Source organism: Pan paniscus, chromosome 1, assembly GCF_029289425.2.
Source record: "Pan paniscus chromosome 1, NHGRI_mPanPan1-v2.0_pri, whole genome shotgun sequence".
Taxonomy (NCBI): Eukaryota; Metazoa; Chordata; class Mammalia; order Primates; family Hominidae; genus Pan; species Pan paniscus.
In genome coordinates this window covers 88,267,959-88,286,531 of record NC_073249.2, presented here as the reverse complement: position 1 = coordinate 88,286,531, position 18,573 = coordinate 88,267,959, and the positions used below count along the sequence as shown (strand labels likewise).

Here is an 18,573-nt window from a genome sequence, read left to right as displayed (position 1 = left end):
TCGGTCTCTACTTGCAGTGTGGTAAGACTATAGTGCACTCTCAGCACATTGTGAGTAGTAACAAGCCAAAAACCAGGGGTCATGTCCAGGTTCAGATGCTCATGTGGGAGAGGTAAAATATTAATATATAGAGGCAAAAGTGGAGTAAGGGGGAAGGCAAAGGCTGGAGCTGAAGTTTTGAAAGAAACATACCTTATTTAATGCTACTGACTGCTCAGAAGTCCTAGCATGTTTAATTTGCCAGGACTTCTTAATATCAAATTGCTCTTGTGTCTGAAATCCTGGTTCTCTTGAATTCTTTTTTTTTTTTCTTTTGAGACGGAGTCTCGCTCTGTCACCCAGGCTGGAATGCAGTGGCACGATCTCGGCTCACTGCAAGCTCTGCCTCCCGGGTTCACGCCATTCTCCTGCCTCAGCCTCCCGAGTAGCTGGGACTACAGGCGCCCGCCACCACGCCCGGCTAATTTTTTTGTATTTTTAGTAGAGACGGGGTTTCACCGTGTTAGCCAGGATGGTCTTGATCTCCTGACCTCGTGATCCGCCCGCCTCCCAAAGTGCTGGGATTACAGGCTTGAGCCACCGCACCTGGCTGATTCTCTTGAATTCTTTGTTGTGTAGTAATGAATAGTTTTCTATCTTCTTTAGTATTAAGAAATGGCTTTTCTGATCTTCTGAGAAAGTAAAACGTTATTATTTCTAATTTTAGATTTCCCCTCACTTCTCAAGGCCTCAAACACAATATCCTCTAATGACATTGTCTTTGGGGTGACCCAAAATTATCATTTATTTCTTACTTATGAGCAGAGAGTTTGCAGCTTTTACTTGCCTTGTCTCTTTTAATACCTACAGCCACCCCCTGGGAGCAGAGGAGGGAGTGTGTATAAAGTATCACATTTCCACAGTTTGCCATTTATTTCCACTTAAGCTGATTACAGGTTGTGTTTACTTTTCGTTATTCCACAGCATCTCTTTAGCTCTGTTTCAATGGTAAATCCCTCCAAAGTGCCAGTCTTTCTCCCTGAACTGGATTCGATCTGAAAAGTAACTTAATAAAATCCTAACTGTAGACTCCCTCTCCCTTGGGGTCAAACTAGAACCCCACTGAGGAAGGAACTCCTACAAACAAAAAAGCAGGAGTAGCCCTTCTTGAGCTGGCTTGACATTATTGATTATGTGTGGGTGCCAACATCCCAGTCATCTCAAAGAGGAGATTTTGTGAACGAAACAACATGAAGAGGTGAACTGTCTTTTGAGAACATAAGCCAGAGGTAGATGTCCTGGGAATGTGAGTGCTACAGCATTGGGTAGGTGAAAGGAGATGCCTACTTCCACACTCAAACAGAACACTGCACCTCGTGATTTGCTGCGCAGGGGGAGTGGGTGGTTGACCTAGAGGCTTTGATTCAGACCCACATCACAATTTCCCTCTAGAATCTTCTTATTTAATAACTGCCGACCCTGCTATAATAGGTCTCTGGGGGATACACCAATTCTCTTTCAATGTTCTGGCCAAAGAGTGGACAAAAATCCCTTCCCTTGATTTCCCAAGACTTGGGACTCTCAAGAGATTTTACTAAATGACAATGAAAAACAAATAAATTTAAAAAATTATTAAAAAATAATATCCATTGCAGAGGGTACAATAGTTACTTAGGAATGAGGAATACAAAGTATTGTGAAAAGTCTGAAGAACTGACAAATATTTGTGGCTGGTTTCTAGGAAATTTCTCCTTGATGAGAATAGCTTTATCTGGCTACCCAGAAGTTTTAAGTCCCTTCCACAGAGTCAGTTCCTAGGAGTCACTCAGGATGTGGTCTTGGTGATTGGGCAGAATATATTGCTATAAAGTCTGAGAAAAGTTTTAGGAAAAGTGCTGGGCTCAGTGACTCATGCCTGTAATCCCAGCTCTTAAGGAGGCAGAGGTGAGAGGATAGCTTGGGTCCAGGAGTTCGAGACCTGCCTGGGCAATATAGTGAGCACTCATTCTCAAAGGAAAAAGAAAAAAAGTTTTAGGAAAAGTTTAAACATATTTGTGTTTTTTAAAGGCTACCTTAGATACAAAATCATTGTCCTGAAATTTTACAGTTGGACTGGGGTGGGGTATAGTATATCTCTTGGGTAAGCAGACTATAGATGGCCTGAGAACAATTTGTTGCTCCTTCCTTTGCCACCTGCATATGTGAGGATAACATTCTTTTGCCTGTATAGAAATGAAGTGTGCATTTAATTTTCAGTGTATGGGTATTCCCCTAGGAATCTCTCTAGTCCTAGCCATGATCACAATGTCTGAATCTACCATAACCAGCCCCCTCTCAGACCCATATACCCTGTCACATTCTCTGTAAGATACTCTCCACAGAATATGTCTCTAGCTCTGCTGGCACCTCCCTGGGGGTCTTTACTAGCTTACTCCCAACTTGCCACTCCATGGAGCATACGTTGCTATACTTCCCACCCTGGACTGCATCCTGTATGCCTTGACTCTCAGGAGGTCCAGACTATGGGCATGATAACTAGCAACCACTATGGCGAGCAAGATTCCCACTGCACCAACAGTGGCTCTCCACCTGCTCTGGGAAACATTCTTCCTTAGGCACTGGGAATGAGCACCCTTTTCAGGTAAAATACCACCCACTAAATACAGGGGTGTCACTATCTTCTCACAGGCCCATCCATAAAAGAGTAGCATAAAGATAGTAATTAAATTATTTAACATTTTCTGATATTTTTGTTATTATTCTAAGTACTTTATGCAATTAATTTACCTGACATTATTTAACCTTCAAAACAACTCTATAAGGCAGTTACTATTTTATTTTATTAAATTTATAAAAATAATAATTTTTTTATTTAATAAAATCCCCCATTTTATTTACTTTTTAATTAATTTTATAGAAATGAGATTTCACTCTGTTGCCCAGGATGGTCTTGAACTGTCTCTATTATCTTCTAATCTTGACTTTTTTCCTTATACGCTACAATACTGCAATGAATATTCTTGTTGATTTTTTTTTTCACACCTAAGTGTTTCTATTGGATGTATTTTTTGAAATGGAATTTTTAGGTGATAAGGCTTACAAATTTCAAATGTTTAATAGATAGTGCCTAAATCCCCTTCAAAAATGTTTGCCAATTTATAACCCCATTATTTGTGTTCCATTTTTGAAAGATATAAATATGTGTGCAAATCAACTGCTCCGCATGGGTAGTTCCTTACAATTTCTGTAATGGAAAACATAGAGGGAAAACTACTAGCAGTTTCAGTGGGAGAAAAGGTTCCCATTTCAAGAAAAGAAAATTTCAGTAGGAGAAAATATTGTGAAAAACAAGGTAATTTTCTACTTTAAGTTTCTGTCCTATGGGTATAAAAAATAGCTGGACATTATCTTCTTCCCAGGCTCTTCTCCCCTCTTCTCCGTCAGGCTGCATTGCTGGTCATTTTTGGCTCCTGTTGGAAGCAAACTGCTCTAATGCCTTTGGATAAGATTTTGACCAGGAATTATCTTTTTTTTTTTTTTTTTTTTTTGAGACGGAGTCTCGCTCTTTCGCCCAGGCTGGAGTACAGTGGCGCTATCTGGGCTCACTGCAAGCTCTGCCTCCCGGGTTCACGCCATTCTCCTGCCTCAGCCTCCCGAGTAGCTGGGACTACCTGCCACCGCACCCAGCTAAATTTTTTTTTGTATTATTAGTAGAGACGGGGTTTCACCGTGTTAGCCAGGATGGTCTCGATTTCCTGACCTCGTGATCCACCCGCCTTGGCCTCCCAAAGTGCTGAGATTACAGGCGTGAGCCACCGCGCCCGGCCGACCAGGAATTATCTTAAACAGAAAAAGAATACTCTAAGGAGGGGTATACCGGCCAGCAGAACAGTAACCCCTCCCCGGGGTTTTCACAAGGACACAAGCTGGTGTGTAATAGACTTATCTATAAAGCAGACTCAACTCCTAACTGGAATTGTTCCTGATTGGTTAGCAGAAACAGAATTGAGGACTGACGACAGCTGCACAAGAAGATGAAACCATTTCCTTCCTCTTTTCTAAGCTTGTCTCTTAAACCCCACTGGACGTTGGCACAGTGCTGGGATGACTATGGAGACCCAAATGTCTCAGAATGTATGTCCCAGAAACCTGTGGCTGCTTCAACCATTGACAGTTTTGCTGCTGCTGGGTGAGTGAGGGTCATTCTGAAATAGGGCAATTTCAGACACTCCTACTGCCTGGACTCCAGGTACCAGTGTGGTAAGGAGCAGGCCTGGGCCCTGGAAGCAGGGGATAGATTGAAAGAGGAGAGAGGACCCTTAATTCTTAAGTGTTCCAATGGTTCCTAAGGTCAGAACTCAGAGGTAGTTTCGTAGTCCCTGGAAAGTCCATTCTGCACCAAACATTCATGTGTACTTTGTAGTCATGAGGAGGAACAGGAAATGAGATAAAGGGGACATATGAAGTGAATACTTTTATAAAAGATCAACTGGAAACAGGATCTTGAGATGGGTCCTGGAGAAGGAAGAGCCCAAGCTCACCTCCCCAGCATTTCACATACGCAGCTAAATTTGAAGCCGTGTTCTCCTGCTCGACGTTGATCCACTCTCTTCTCTTTTACAGCTTCTGCAGACAGTCAAGCTGGTGAGTATGCCCTTTGCTTCCTTGTATTGACAGTGTTGTATCCTCATAATATGATGCTGTGTTTGCTGGGGCGGCGGGGGGGTATGTCTATTCCACTGAAAATCAAGCTTGGGTTCAGCATGGGCAGTTCCCCCATTTTAGTGGGGTCTGGGATTTGCTTCTTAGCTCCACTGAAGACCCAAGGGAATGAGGCTGCTGCAAGTACAGATCTTGAACTACATCTACAATAGGACTCTTGGGTGTCTGACCTCCCTTGGGAGCTCCTTTGGCATCCACAGTCCCTTCAGGGTTATTTATTCCACACCCCTTTCCACTCTGCCCCTCAGCAGCTCCCCCAAAGGCTGTGCTGAAACTTGAGCCCCCGTGGATCAACGTGCTCCAGGAGGACTCTGTGACTCTGACATGCCGGGGGGCTCGCAGCCCTGAGAGCGACTCCATTCAGTGGTTCCACAATGGGAATCTCATCCCCACCCACACGCAGCCCAGCTACAGGTTCAAGGCCAACAACAATGACAGCGGGGAGTACACGTGCCAGACTGGCCAGACCAGCCTCAGCGACCCTGTGCATCTGACTGTGCTTTCCGGTCAGTGGAGGAAGGCCCCAGGGTGGACCTGGGAGGGCCAGGACGGATGAAATCTGTTTACAGACAGAGGTTTGCAGGAAAGAGTGGGCATGGACTGCTTACTGGGAAGCACTGTTGTGAGTTGCTCATTCATTCCCCATTTCACCCACCCCCTTTGCTTAGCATGCGTGGTGGGGGAAGGGGGAATTTCTAATAATTTTCTCAGCATGTGTTAGGTTGTTTTTGCCTCAGTCTTGATTGAGCAAGGGGGTTACGAGGCCACAAACAGCTGAGTGTGGGAGAAGCAGAAGGAAATCCCTTACTTTAAAAAACTACCCTCCTCCTGTGGCAATGTGGTAAAGCAGAGAGGTTGGGGGAAATAGACCTCTAAAGGCTCTAAGGCAGGAGGCTTACAGACAGGTGTGTGGAGGTGGGAGTACAGAATTCAGTCTGGAAGATGAGGTCAGAGGTGAGGGGAGGGTGAAGGGTAGATCAGGCAAAGGCTGATAGGCTGTTGCAACTATTTTGACTTTTATTCCTGAGTGAGTTGAGATGGCTTTACTTAAAGGAGTCACGTGATCTGATTTAGGTTTATGTAAACATCTGACAGTGTTCAGTTTAATAGAGTCTGTAGAGAAAATGCTTCTAGATAGTATTTCTTTTTTTTTTCCCCCCAAGTAGCTGGGACTCCAGGCACACACCACCATGCCAAGTGACTTGTTTTTATTTATTTTTATAGAGACAGGGTCTCAGTATGTTGCCCAGGCTGGTCTTCAGCTCCTGGCCTCAAGTGATCTTCCCTCCTCAGGCTCTCAAAGTATTGGGATTATAGGCGTGAGCCACCACGCCTGGCTTAGATACTGTTTCTACCTGCTTCCAATGTCTGAAAATATAAGCACATTTCTATTGTTGTTTACTTGAGCTGCACTCTTGGTGCATAAACCCTGGAGATGGTCACAGGTAAACATTCAGTGTTTTAGATTCTCCTGTTCAACACTGAGAGGGTGATTTGTTTTTGTGGTCCTTTAAGGCTGCTGCTGTACCAGAGAGATCCTGGCTGTGGAGTCGCTTTCTGTTGATGGTGCTTTACTGAAGGGGAATAAATAAATATTGAGTTGACCTCAAAAGCTGCCTAATGACATCATAGCTCCTCTCTGTATTGGCTTCCCAGAGACAGCCGATAGTAATTCTGACTCTTCTTATGAAAATGTAAAAATATAGATAATAAAAATTGAGGGCTGGGTGTGGTGGCTCATGCCTGTAATCCCAGCACTTTGGGAGGCTGAGGCAGGAGGATCACCTGAGGTTGGGATTTCGAGACCAGCCTGACCAACGTGGAGAAACTCTGTTTCTACTAAAAATACAAAATTAGCTGGGCATGGTGGCGCATGCCCGTAATCCCAGCTACTCGGGAGACTGAGGCAGGAGAATTGCTTGAACCTGGGAGGTGGAGGTTGCGGTGAGCCAAGATCACACCACTGCACTCCAGCCTGGGTAACAAGAGTGAAACTCTGTCTCAAAAAAAAAAAAAAAAAAAAAAATTGAGATCTATAGCGTTGTTAGAGAGAAGCTACCTAGTCCCACCTATCCATTGTACAAAGAAATGCAACTGATTAGACCCAAGAGCTCAGCAGTTAATGGCACAGCCAAAATCCCAATCCTGACTTTAGTTTCTGTTTTATGCCATCTCAGTAATGGTACCTGGCCTTTCATATAAAGAATACTTTTTTTTTTTGGCCAGGCACAGTGGCTCATGCCTGTAATCCCAGCACTTTGGGAGGACGAGGTGGATGGATCACTTGAGGTCGGGAGTTCGAGACCAGCCTGGCCAACATGGAAAAACCCCATCTCTACTAAAAATACAAAATTAGCCGGGCGTGATGGCGCATGCCTGTAATCCAGCTACTCAGGAGGCTGAGGGCGGAGGATTGCTTGAACTTGGGAGGTGGAGTTTGCAGTGAGCCGAGATCGCGCCATTCCACTCCAGCCTGGGCAATAAGAGCGAAACTCCATCTCAAAAAAAAAAAAGAAAAAGAAAACTGTTTTTTTAAATGAATTTTTATTTAAATAAGATCGAATAAATTATATTTATTCCTATGATACAGCAATTTGATTTTCATCTTTATTAAGTCTATTGAAACTTTGTTAATAGATTTGTCCTCCGAGGTAGCTGAATTTTGGAATCTGATTACTCTGCCATCAGTGAAGGGAAGGAATTGTTGGGAGTGAGGATGTTTGTAGGCAAAAAGGAAAAAGTGATTTTAAGTTTAAAATTTTTCTTGAATGCCCCTTTTATTCAGAGTCACAAATGAATACTGAATTCACCTGTGTGAATTCAAGTCATACCTTTTTATTTCTTATGTGGATGGAAGATTTTATGCAGGGTATAGTATGGTCTGAATGTTTCCGTGCCCCCAAAATTCATATGATATGAATTAATCAAATAGCAACCCCCAGGGTGATGGTATTAGGAGGTGAGGTCTTTGGGTAGGTGATTAGGTCATGAGGGCAGAGCCCTTATAAAAGAGGGCCGAGGGAGCTCAAAGGCCTCTTCCGCCATGTGAGGACACAGTAAGAAGCCTCAGTTCTGTGAACCAAGAAGTAGGCTCTTATCAAAGAAGCTGTAAGCACCTTGATCTTGGACTTTCCAGCCCCCAGAACAGGGAGAAATAAATTTCTGTTGTTTATAAACCACCCAGTTTATAGCATTTTGTTATAGCAGCCAGAACAGACTAAGACAGGGTGGATGAGGGATGATTAAGGCTCTATCTTTTTTTTTTTTAACCAGCAACAGCATGTGGAAAAAAGGGGGGAAGAAGGCTCTACTTCTTTGCTAATACAGTTCGTGGCTGCCCACCCTCACTTCCCAAAGCTTGTACAAAATTTACCATTAAATTAGTAATCTCCAGACCACAAAAACTGACGGCTTCAGGCCCTGTCGAGTAGCCTCTACAGTTACTGAAATGCGCTCATTTCTCTACTCAAACATAGTATTTTAAATTCCTCAGAATTGTTTTAAATATCTGCTCTGCATCTTTGAAACCTCTGAAAACTTCTGCTTTTAGAAGTCCCATAGATATAATACCATATATTGCCTATAAGAGAATGCTCACATCTGTCATGAAGCATCTTCATTTCTGTCTGCCAGACATCATGTCAAGTTCTGTGAGTAACGTACCTCTGAGACTGAAAAACCCTTGGAATCTATCCTTACAACTTTTTCTTATCATATTTGTGTCTTTCAGAATGGCTGGTGCTCCAGACCCCTCACCTGGAGTTCCAGGAGGGAGAAACCATCGTGCTGAGGTGCCACAGCTGGAAGGACAAGCCTCTGGTCAAGGTCACATTCTTCCAGAATGGAAAATCCCAGAAATTCTCCCATTTGGATCCCAACTTCTCCATCCCACAAGCAAACCACAGTCACAGTGGTGATTACCACTGCACAGGAAACATAGGCTACACGCTGTTCTCATCCAAGCCTGTGACCATCACTGTCCAAGGTATGGGGAGTCTGCCAAGATGTAGGGAGGGGAGAAGAGGGGATGGACAAGGGCTGAGGTCACATGGGCCTACATGGAGGTCTGAGAAAGGCCATAGCAGCAAAATTGGGCACTGGAGCAAAGAGGAGTGGTGTGGAAGCCTGGCTAAGTATTGACCAACAAGTAGGGGCCAGAGCTTGGAGCCCTCACATCCCAGGTAATAGGTAGTCAGGCTGTTGTTCCACTTTGAAATGCAGGCCCCAGACTAAAGATGGCAGCGAAGCAGAGCTCCCTCATTGATGCAGAGGTTCCCTAAGCTCCTGGGCATTCCTAAGAGCTGAGGTTTGCCTCGTTTCTTCTCATGGCTCATGTTATAGCCATTCACTCCAGAAAGCCTGGCACGTCATGGACTGTTCAAGGCTGTGCTCCATAGAGTAATGATGCCTCCAGCTATGCGAGGCTTTGGGCCCACCCTCCGTACTGTCCCCAAGGGCTAAGGGGAATCCTTCCCTCTGCTCCTGCATGCTCACCAGTGTGCTTTCATTCATTTGGTGGAGAAACCTGGGTAGGGAGGAGGCACAAGTCCAGCCACAGGAAACCCTGTGCCAGTGAGGCTGGGGATGTGGTGAGTCTTGCATTGGTGAGTGACTCAGACACAGAAGAGCTTCAGGTGACAAGCACTGGGACATAGCATTGGAGGTGGGAGGTGGGACAGGGAGAATACAAACGTGTCATTAAAATAGTAACCCCCCATCCTGCCCTAATGTCTGTCTTCCCTAGCGCCCAGCGTGGGCAGCTCTTCACCAGTGGGGATCATTGTGGCTGTGGTCATTGCGACTGCTGTAGCAGCCATTGTTGCTGCTGTAGTGGCCTTGATCTACTGCAGGAAAAAGCGGATTTCAGGTTTGTAGCTCCTCCCAGTCCCTTTTGTTATCAGTTTCCATTTGGCCCAGGGCCTAACCCCAGACATTGCCAGAATCCCGTTCTTAGGGCTAGATACGCATTCCGATCTAGGCCCACCTTTTATTTATTAGTTCATTTATTAGTTCATCCTCAACAAGAGCACTAATAGGAGTCACCTCACAGGGTTGCCATGGGGATGAAAGAGGCTGATGCTCTTACACCAGTGCCTAGTAGGCAGTAACAGCACACAAACAGGGCTGTTGCCATTCTGGAGGAGGTGGTATATGAGGGCAGCACTTAGCTAGGGAAGGAGGACTCTCCAGGCACTGGGCCAAGGCAGGGACTGAGGCTGGGTGGGGCTTATATGAGGGGGGAGTAGATACGGTACTGCAAGCCTCTGAGAAAGAGAAATAATCCCACTAACACCTCACAAAGCACTTTGCAATTGGTTCATAGCCAACACCTCAGTTACTGATGATAAGTAAATACAGAGAAACAGAGAGAGAGAGAGGCAGACTGTGAGACACAGGGGTGTTTTTAAAAGGCAGAGCAAGCCTCAGACAGATGCCATGGCGTGGCCTTTCTGACACTCCTGGGCGTCCCCATGGGTGAGCTGAATTCTGCCTCTGGACTAGCCCTTTTCCAGGTGGGAGCAGCCCCTGAGCAGGGGAACTGGGGGTGGGAGGACAGGAAACATCTGCCAGAGGGAAGGCCTGAGCTGGTCCCATCCAATCCTGGCCCTGGTCCTTGGTCCTGAGGACTCAGGCCCCACCGCCTAATCCTGCTAACCTCCTGTGTGTCCCTCCCAGCTCTCCCAGGAGACCCTGAGTGCAGGGAAATGGGAGAGACCCTCCCTGAGAAACCAGGTGAATACAGGGTTGTCTCAGGGATTCAGTGATGGCTCACCAGGGCTGCCGGCTGGACCGGAGCCAGCGAGAAGGGGCTTGTGCGAGTTCAGCTGGGAGCCAGGGAGGGAGCAGCGATGGGGGGATGGCCGGGGCTCAAATCGCCTGGTCAACTCTGAGTCTAATTTCTGGGCCTAAAGAGGACCTTGCTGGAGATGAGAAGAGAAACACCAGTCCCAGATACAGAGGAGAGGGCGGTGTTCAAATTTCTAGGACCAGGAATCTGGTGATATTTCCAGAGCAGGAAATCAGAGATACTTTGGTCTTTCTGTGGAGCTTTGGCAGAGCTGGCAAAGGATAGGGCTAGGGGCTGTAAGACTGAGGCCAATCCGATGCGGGAGGCAGGAGTCTAAGGGGAAAGGAGGAGGAGGCCTGGAAACCCCTCGATTTGCTGAGGAATCTGCCTCTGTGGAGGGATGGGGTGGAGTGGCCAGGCTCAGCTGTCTGTGGAACACTAAGAGGAGGTTTGGGCTTGAGAAAATTCTGGGGGACTAGGGGCACTAGTGGGCTCTACTCTGTGGGCAAAGCTCGGTTCCAATGCCCATGCACTCAAGGTTGACTGCATTTTGGCCTGGTTCTGCCCCCATCACACAGTGGAGCCCTGAGCAAGTCAGTCTCCCTGATGGGGTTCAGTCTCCTCACTGAGGAAATGAGTGGGTGGCCAGGGTGACCTCTCAGGTCTTCTAGATTTGACATTCAGGTGGGAGTATGTAAAGGAACTTCCAGGAGGATGCCAGGCAACTTCCAGACTGTAGTTAAAGTCAGAGCACAAAGGAAACCAGTGCTTTCTCTGGGGGCTTCCATGACAGTAGGAACAGGCAGGAAAAAGGCTGTCAAAGACCCCACCTCAGATGGCTGGAGTATGATTCAGAGCAGAGCCAACAGATTTAAGAGCTTGAGCAAAATATCACTTGTTCAGCTGTGCTTGCAGCAAGGTTGCATGTCCACTGGCCAGGCCCAGTGGTGATAGGGGCCTGTGTTCACACCAGGGCCAAAGCAGATCTGGAAAATACAAAGTCCAAGCAACTGGATTATCTGTCTTGTTGTGTGGTTCTGTCTACACTGGCATAAGCACACTTCACGAGGCATTTTTGCAGCCAGGCATTGGGGCTGCATAAATGGTTTTTTAAAAATCCTTTCCCAAAAGGCAAAGCTGGGTTGCTGGAATTGTTGGGGAATGTATTAGAATGGGAATTCAGAATGTGGTTTGCTGCAGAATTTACAGCATGGCAATAAAGGCTCTCTGTGTTCAGGGGGTGAGAGAAGAGACTAGATGCATTGTCTCAGATGTCTCCTGACTTCCTGAGAAATGCCACTTTGCAAATACTGGGGCTGCTTTTCACACTGGCAAAGTCAGTTTATGACAAAAACATGAGGCAATTAGGTGTGTTTTGGACACTAACCAGAGAAAGTCCTTTCTTCCCTTCCTCCCTCCCTCCTTCCCTCCCTCTCTCCCTTCCTGCCTTCCTTCCTTCCCCCTTCCCTCCCTCCCTTTCTCCCTCCCTAAGCTCCCTCCCTGCCTCTCTTTTTCTCTCTCATGTTACTTTCTCTTTCTGTCTTCCTTTTTAATGCCATGGAGTACTATATTCTTCAAAGTTCCAACAAAGATGCACTACATTTGGACAATGTGGAAATGGCCCTCAGCCTTCTCTTCCTGATGTGGTCAGCAAAAATCTGGACTTTACTTCACTCTGATGCTGAACACCCCGCTCCACGTCTTCCCCAGTATCTCAGATCCCCAAGCTGTCTGGTTTGCTTCTAGGAAAGCTCAGCAATTCCCTGAAAAGAGTGTGGCCCAAGTGACTGCTTCCCTCCACCAGTGTGGCCTGTGGGGAAGGCTTGTGGCTGGGTGAACCCAAGGGTGGGTACATGAGGCCATATTTACTTAGCCCTTGGCCTTACAGGACTGTGTCAAGGGGTCAGCAGTCCTTGCCTTGAGTCTGGTTATGGTTTTGCAGCCTCAGCATCAGCATGGGCAGGCCCTTTTCAACAGCAGTGCCCTGGCTAATCTTTTTCTTTTTCCCCACAGCCAATTCCACTGATCCTGTGAAGGCTGCCCAATTTGAGGTGAGTAATCCCAACCATCTCCTTTTCCTCCTGCCTTGTCCCTTCTCTCCTGTTTCCTCTCTTTTTTGCCTTTGTTAATGCAAAATTAAAATGGAGACTGGGCCTGAAAACTCCTGAGCAAACAAAGCCACCCAGGCCTTAGAAATAGCCTTATCATTGCTTAAACTGCAAACATAAGTGAAACTCAAGTTGGATTGTAACTAAAAATAGGTAATACTTAACTTGGATCATTTCTGGTAAATGTTTATGTTAGACAGAAATAAGATTTAACCCTAGCCAATCGTAAGCAGCCAACTAACATAATTATGTGACTAAGAACACTTCAATAAGGTACCTCACCCAAAAGACAATTATGTAACTGCAAACCTATCAAATTTCTTTATTTTTCTTCCACATTTTCCCAATTAATACTTGTCTCTGACTTTCTGTCATTAAAACATTAGACCTCTTTTTGTTTGGTGTCACCCAATTCATGAATTGCTTCTTATTCAAATGAATTCTTTAAAATTGTATTGTGCCTTAGATTTTTCTTTAACAGTTTGGTGTCAGAAGTAGGATATAAAGTAGAATCTCCCCCAGAGATCCCTAAGAGCAATGGGTGACCAGGCATAGGTACCCATTAAGCCCATTGTGTTCACTGGTTTCTTCCTGTATTTGTGAGTCATTAGGTAAGTCCCTCTCAGATATCAGGCTTGCAACTTGTGTCCTGAGCTCTCTGAGTTTGAGTAATTTTATTTCTCATTTGATTCAGCAGTTAATCTGGGTATTTGACAAGTTCATCTGTTTCCAACAGGAACTATACTAGGTCCAGTATAGTGTACTAGTTTCCAGACAAGGTCTGATTTCTGGATTGGGATCCAGAGGTCAAATTGGGTACTTGACAGATTGAACTAGGTGTTCAACAGAAACTGAACTGGGGGTCCAGTTGGAGTCCTCAGGTAGGTAAATTTCAGAAGGGCAAGATATTATGGCTTTGTCAGAATGTACAGAGTCTGGGACTCCTCCATCTGAAACACAGTGATTCTTATGTTCAGATAATATGGGCCCAGAACCTGTGACTTTCTAGAGAAATAGGTGTGCCTTACCTATTGAGCCTTACCAGAGATGACTTAAAGTTGCAATGGTCACAGTGAGGATGTTTAAATCTAGAAAAAATTGTTCATTTAAGGGATGCATTGGGAAAAAATGAGATCCCAAATGTCTCAGAAACAATGATAAATAATTTTGATTGGTATGTAAAGGTTTCTAAAAGAATGATTTAAAAAAATAGTCTCTCTAAGTAAATCTTTACAATGTGCTAATAAGAAAGTATTCTAAACCTATTAACCTCTTTGATTGCTTGCTTTTTCCATCTGAACCTACTCAATGCTAACCTCCTTAAAAAATTAGATCCTCAAATGAGCCAGGAGTATCTACAACAACTAAATTTAACTCTTGTTATTGCACACATGAACTATTATAAAAGCAACCACTAAGGCTAAAAATAAGAAAAACTAATTGGAAATAGGCCAGATAAACTAGATGTCTCCTTAGTCGCTCATTTAAAATTTAATCCACAGTCTCAATAAGATTGACTCCTAATAATAGGTGAAAATGCCCCAAAACTCCTTCTTGGAGAAGCTTCGTACCCTTTCTCTGGGCCTTTGAGTTGTGTAAATGTTTTTAAAACACAAGCTTCAGCAAAATGACTCATCAAAAAGAAAAAAGGAGGAATTTTTTAGAAACAAACTGGCAAATGAAAAATCTTAATAGTCCTCTCCACAAATATCAATAAAAAGTGTCAGCCATCTGAACAGCTAACTTTAACTAGAGGCTAGATCCAACTAATTAGTTTTATATTATTATACCTGGCACATGGCTAAAATTTCAGAACAAAAGCCATGAATTTCTGTTTGCATCTTTCTGTATGTTTACATATATCTACACATGTGTATGCTATTTGTACATAATATTATTCTATCTCCAGATGGTATTTATTAGAAACAGTATTAAAGGAGCTCAACTGGCCTAGAGAAAAATAAGCACTTATATAAATTACATATTTTCTCAGAAGGAAAGAACTTTGCCAAAATGCTTTTCAATTTCATATGACCTGAGTAATCTTTAATAAATAAGAATATTGGCATTAATGAAAGTGAATATTCTACCTAGTTTTACCCAAATAAGCTCATGTTGTCTGCTATACAATTTGTCAGAAAAATACCTTGAGATGACAGGTAGTTGGTTTTGTTAATATTATGTTTGCCACTTTAACTATGTTAAATGAAATGACAGGTATTCATTAAATATCTACACCATTTCCAGATAAGACAAACTACTAAAACAAAAACAAAAAAGTGTTGCACTTATCTTTTTCTCTCTACCTGATTGTTTCAGAATTTGGAAACTCTTATTAAATATTTTTATTTTCAATCTGGGTAGTTGCATAGGTTCAATAAGAATCTATTCTCCTTATGACAGGACATAATTGGGCAAGTCCTTGGCTTGGCTTCTTAGCCGAGAGAGGCTTTTAAAGGTCTAATCTGAGATTTCTCAATTACTAGATAGTTTTTAAAAACTAAAGTTGACTGATACAAAGTCAGTAAAGCCTCTTGGATATCACCAAAGCTGTGGCTAAAATATATTTTAAAATTACTGTTTTTATTATACCTGTATAAATAATCAGGTCAAATTTAATGAAACTAGATTTATTTTTGCAAAAAAGTTAACTTTGATTTTTGGTAAAAATGGAAAATAAAAATATTTTTCTCCAGAATAAAAAAGATTATATTTTAGTAGAAAACTATTGTGCATCTATTGTCAAATTCTAGGCCTGTTCATTTTCTTTGAAGTTTTATTATCTCCCTATAAACCAGATTGACTCCTGAATTTTTGTTTTTTAGTTCCACTAAAAACTAAAACTGCCCTTTTCGAAAGCTGTGCAAACTGAAACGGGTGACTTCAAGCTTCAGAAAAATCACTGCAACAGAGCACTTATGCCTTAATGCCAATCTGAATGCCTGCTGCTATCTGGGTCACTCAGAGAGTTTACCAGAATGTTTAATGAAATAACCAGAGACATTCAAATTGCAAACCAGTAAAGCACATCACATTGCAACTGCTATCTTCAGTCTACCATTTAAACCTGCCTCAAACTCACCTCTAGAAATTGTTTCACCTAGCTGCCCTCTAAACTCAAAAACTAAGATCATAATTTGCTCCAAATATTAACTTTGTTTTTTTAATAGAAGAATACTCTGAATTCCTTTCAAGCAATACAATCTAAAATGAGCAAGTTAGCCTCAATAGCACCCCAAAATAGAAGTTCCTGATATCTTAACAGCTTAACAAGGAGGAGCTTGTGTTCCTACTGATGTCAAAAGAAATGCTTGAAGATCTCAGCTGGCTTTATGGTGATTCTAGAACTGGGCAACACTTGCCTCCTTAAATTAGAATAAGGTTTCTAATGAGTTACAGCAGAGGAGATTGGCTTCATAGACAGAAAAAGGTCTGAAGAGAGCAGAAACAAGGAATTTAAAGTGGATTGGCTATTTTAAAACTGGTTAAAGTTGCAAAAGACAGGAATAGGGAAAAAGAATAATAAATAACTGGTTGGTTAACATCAGGTTACTCTTTTTTAAGGATGCCAATTGAAACTGGCCTGTTTGGGAAATTAGATTTTTAGGTTATTAGGTTATTATCTCTCTCTCCTGATTTTTCCAAAGGCCAGATAAGAATGTAGTTTCTGTTTGATGACTTGAAACTTTATCATGGGTGATTCCACTTTGATTTTTAGTCTGTTCTGTTTGGGCCTAGTGCAGGAGCTTAGTGCAAAACAATAGTCTCCTAAACTTTAAAAGACTTTAAAGAACATACATGAGTTTTTCATCAGATAATATTTATTTGTATTCATTAATTTATTTGATTGGTTAAGTCTTGGCTCCCGAGAATCTTTGCTTACAGGAATTTTTCAATCTTTGGCTATTATTCTCCTTATAGTTATTGTAATTACCTCCCCGGTGTATTGAATTATCCTATGGGTTTTAAATGCTTTCCTGCAGCCACCTGGACGTCAAATGATTGCCATCAGAAAGAGACAACTTGAAGAAACCAACAATGACTATGAAACAGCTGACGGCGGCTACATGACTCTGAACCCCAGGGCACCTACTGACGATGATAAAAACATCTACCTGACTCTTCCTCCCAACGACCATGTCAACAGTAATAACTAAAGAGTAACGTTATGCCATGTGGTCACACTCTCAGCTTGCTGAGTGGATGACAAAAAGAGGGGAATTGTTAAAGGAAAATTTAAATGGAGACTGGAAAAATTCCTGAGCAAACAAAACCACCTGGCCCTTAGAAATAGCTTTAACTTTGCTTAAACTACAAACACAAGCAAAACTTCATGGGGTCATACTACATACAAGCATAAGCAAAACTTAACTTGGATCATTTCTGGTAAATGCTTATGTTAGAAATAAGACAACCCCAGCCAATCATAAGCAGCCTACTAACATATAATTAGGTGACTAGGGACTTTCTAAGAAGATAGCTACCCCCAAAAAACAATTATGTAATTGAAAACCAATCGATTGTCTTTATTTTGCTTCCACATTTTCCCAATAAATACTTGCCTGTGACATTTTGCCACTGGAACACTAAACTTCATGAATTACACCTCAGATTTTTCCTTTAACATCTGTTTTTTTTTTTTTTTTTTTGACAGAGTCTCAATCTGTTACCCAGGCTGGAGTGCAGTGGTGCTATCTTGGCTCACTGCAAACCCGCCTCCCAGGTTTAAGCGATTCTCATGCCTCAGCCTCCCAGTAGCTGGGATTACAGGCATGTGCCATCATACCCAGCTAATTTTTGTATTTTTTTTTTTTTATTTTTTAGTAGAGACGGGGTTTCGCAATGTTGGCCAGGCCGATCTCGAACTTCTGGCCTCTAGCGATCTGCCCGCCTGGGCCTCCCAAAGTGCTGGGATGACCAGCATCAGCCCCAATGCCCAGCCTCTTTAACATCTTTCCTATGCCCTCTCTGTGGATCCCTACTGCTGGTTTCTGCCTTCTCCATGCTGAGAACAAAATCACCTATTCACTGCTTATGCAGTCGGAAGCTCCAGAAGAACAAAGAGCCCAATTACCAGAACCACATTAAGTCTCCATTGTTTTGCCTTGGGATTTGAGAAGAGAATTAGAGAGGTGAGGATCTGGTATTTCCTGGACTAAATTCCCCTTGAGGAAGATGAAGGGATGCTGCAGTTCCAAAAGAGAAGGACTCTTCCAGAGTCATCTACCTGAGTCCCAAAGCTCCCTGTCCTGAAAGCCACAGACCATATGGTCCCAAATGACTGACTGCACCTTCTGTGCCTCAGCCGTTGTTGACATCAAGAATCTTCTGTTCCACATCCACACAGCCAATACAATTAGTCAAACCACTGTTATTAACAGATGTAGCAACATGAGAAATGCTTATGTTACAGGTTACATGAGAGCAATCATGTAAGTCTATATGACTTCAGAAATGTTAAAATAGACTAACCTCTAACAACAAATTAAAAGTGATTGTTTCAAGGTGATGCAATTATTGATGACCTATTTTATTTTTCTATAATGATCATATATTACCTTTGTAATAAAACATTATAACCAAAACATTCTGTTTACCTTTTCAGGGCTGTATTGATTGGGGTGTAGACTGAACTTTCCGGGGTCTGTTTCTTTTCGGTGATGAAAGTCTTGAGAAGGTAGTAATGGATAAGATGTGAGGGAGAGGAGAGATGGAGATTTGGAGTGTAGGGTGAGTGCCCCTCTTCTTAGAACTGAATACTCTTCTTCTAATGAACTTGTATTCTCGTTTCCATGTCTTCTTCCCTTTCCTTCTATGGCAAATAAAGCATTCACTTTGTTTTGGAACACAAGTTCTCAGAAAGGCAAACTTCAGGTGAGTCGTCAGTGGAGACTGCTGACTTCCTGCACTGCTATTTTCCCAGTGCAGTTACCAGAAGGATGTGACCTTCTCAGAGAAGTCATTCCAGGCAGATTA

General features: G+C 43.1%; 1 protein-coding gene across 2 annotated transcripts; it reads left to right on the top strand.

Annotated features, from left to right (window-relative positions):
• The first annotated feature begins 4,030 nt into the window (after positions 1-4,030).
• On the top strand, positions 4,031-18,106 carry LOC100991644 (low affinity immunoglobulin gamma Fc region receptor II-a). Of its 2 annotated transcripts, none has more exons than XM_003804397.5 (7): positions 4,031-4,168; positions 4,603-4,623; positions 4,950-5,207; positions 8,432-8,686; positions 9,446-9,568; positions 12,503-12,540; positions 16,581-18,106. In XM_003804397.5, exons 1-7 carry the CDS (start codon positions 4,084-4,086, stop codon positions 16,752-16,754), a joined length of 954 nt encoding a protein of 317 aa, XP_003804445.4. In that variant the 5' UTR covers positions 4,031-4,083; the 3' UTR covers positions 16,755-18,106. The 2 variants fall into 2 exon arrangements, with proteins under 2 accessions (XP_003804445.4, XP_008957720.4); XM_008959472.4 differs by having other exon boundaries at positions 4,038-4,168; positions 4,953-5,207.
• The last annotated feature ends 467 nt before the right edge of the window (positions 18,107-18,573 follow it).

Bases quoted from the DNA above. Each gene is read 5' to 3' on its own strand.
- LOC100991644 (XM_003804397.5), top strand. From the start codon at position 4,084: ATGACTATGGAGACCCAAATGTCTCAGAATGTATGTCCCAGAAACCTG. The intron at 5,208-8,431 runs GTCAGTGGAGGA...TGTGTCTTTCAG, and splicing joins GCATCTGACTGTGCTTTCCG to AATGGCTGGTGCTCCAGACC. The intron at 8,687-9,445 runs GTATGGGGAGTC...TGTCTTCCCTAG, and splicing joins TGTGACCATCACTGTCCAAG to CGCCCAGCGTGGGCAGCTCT.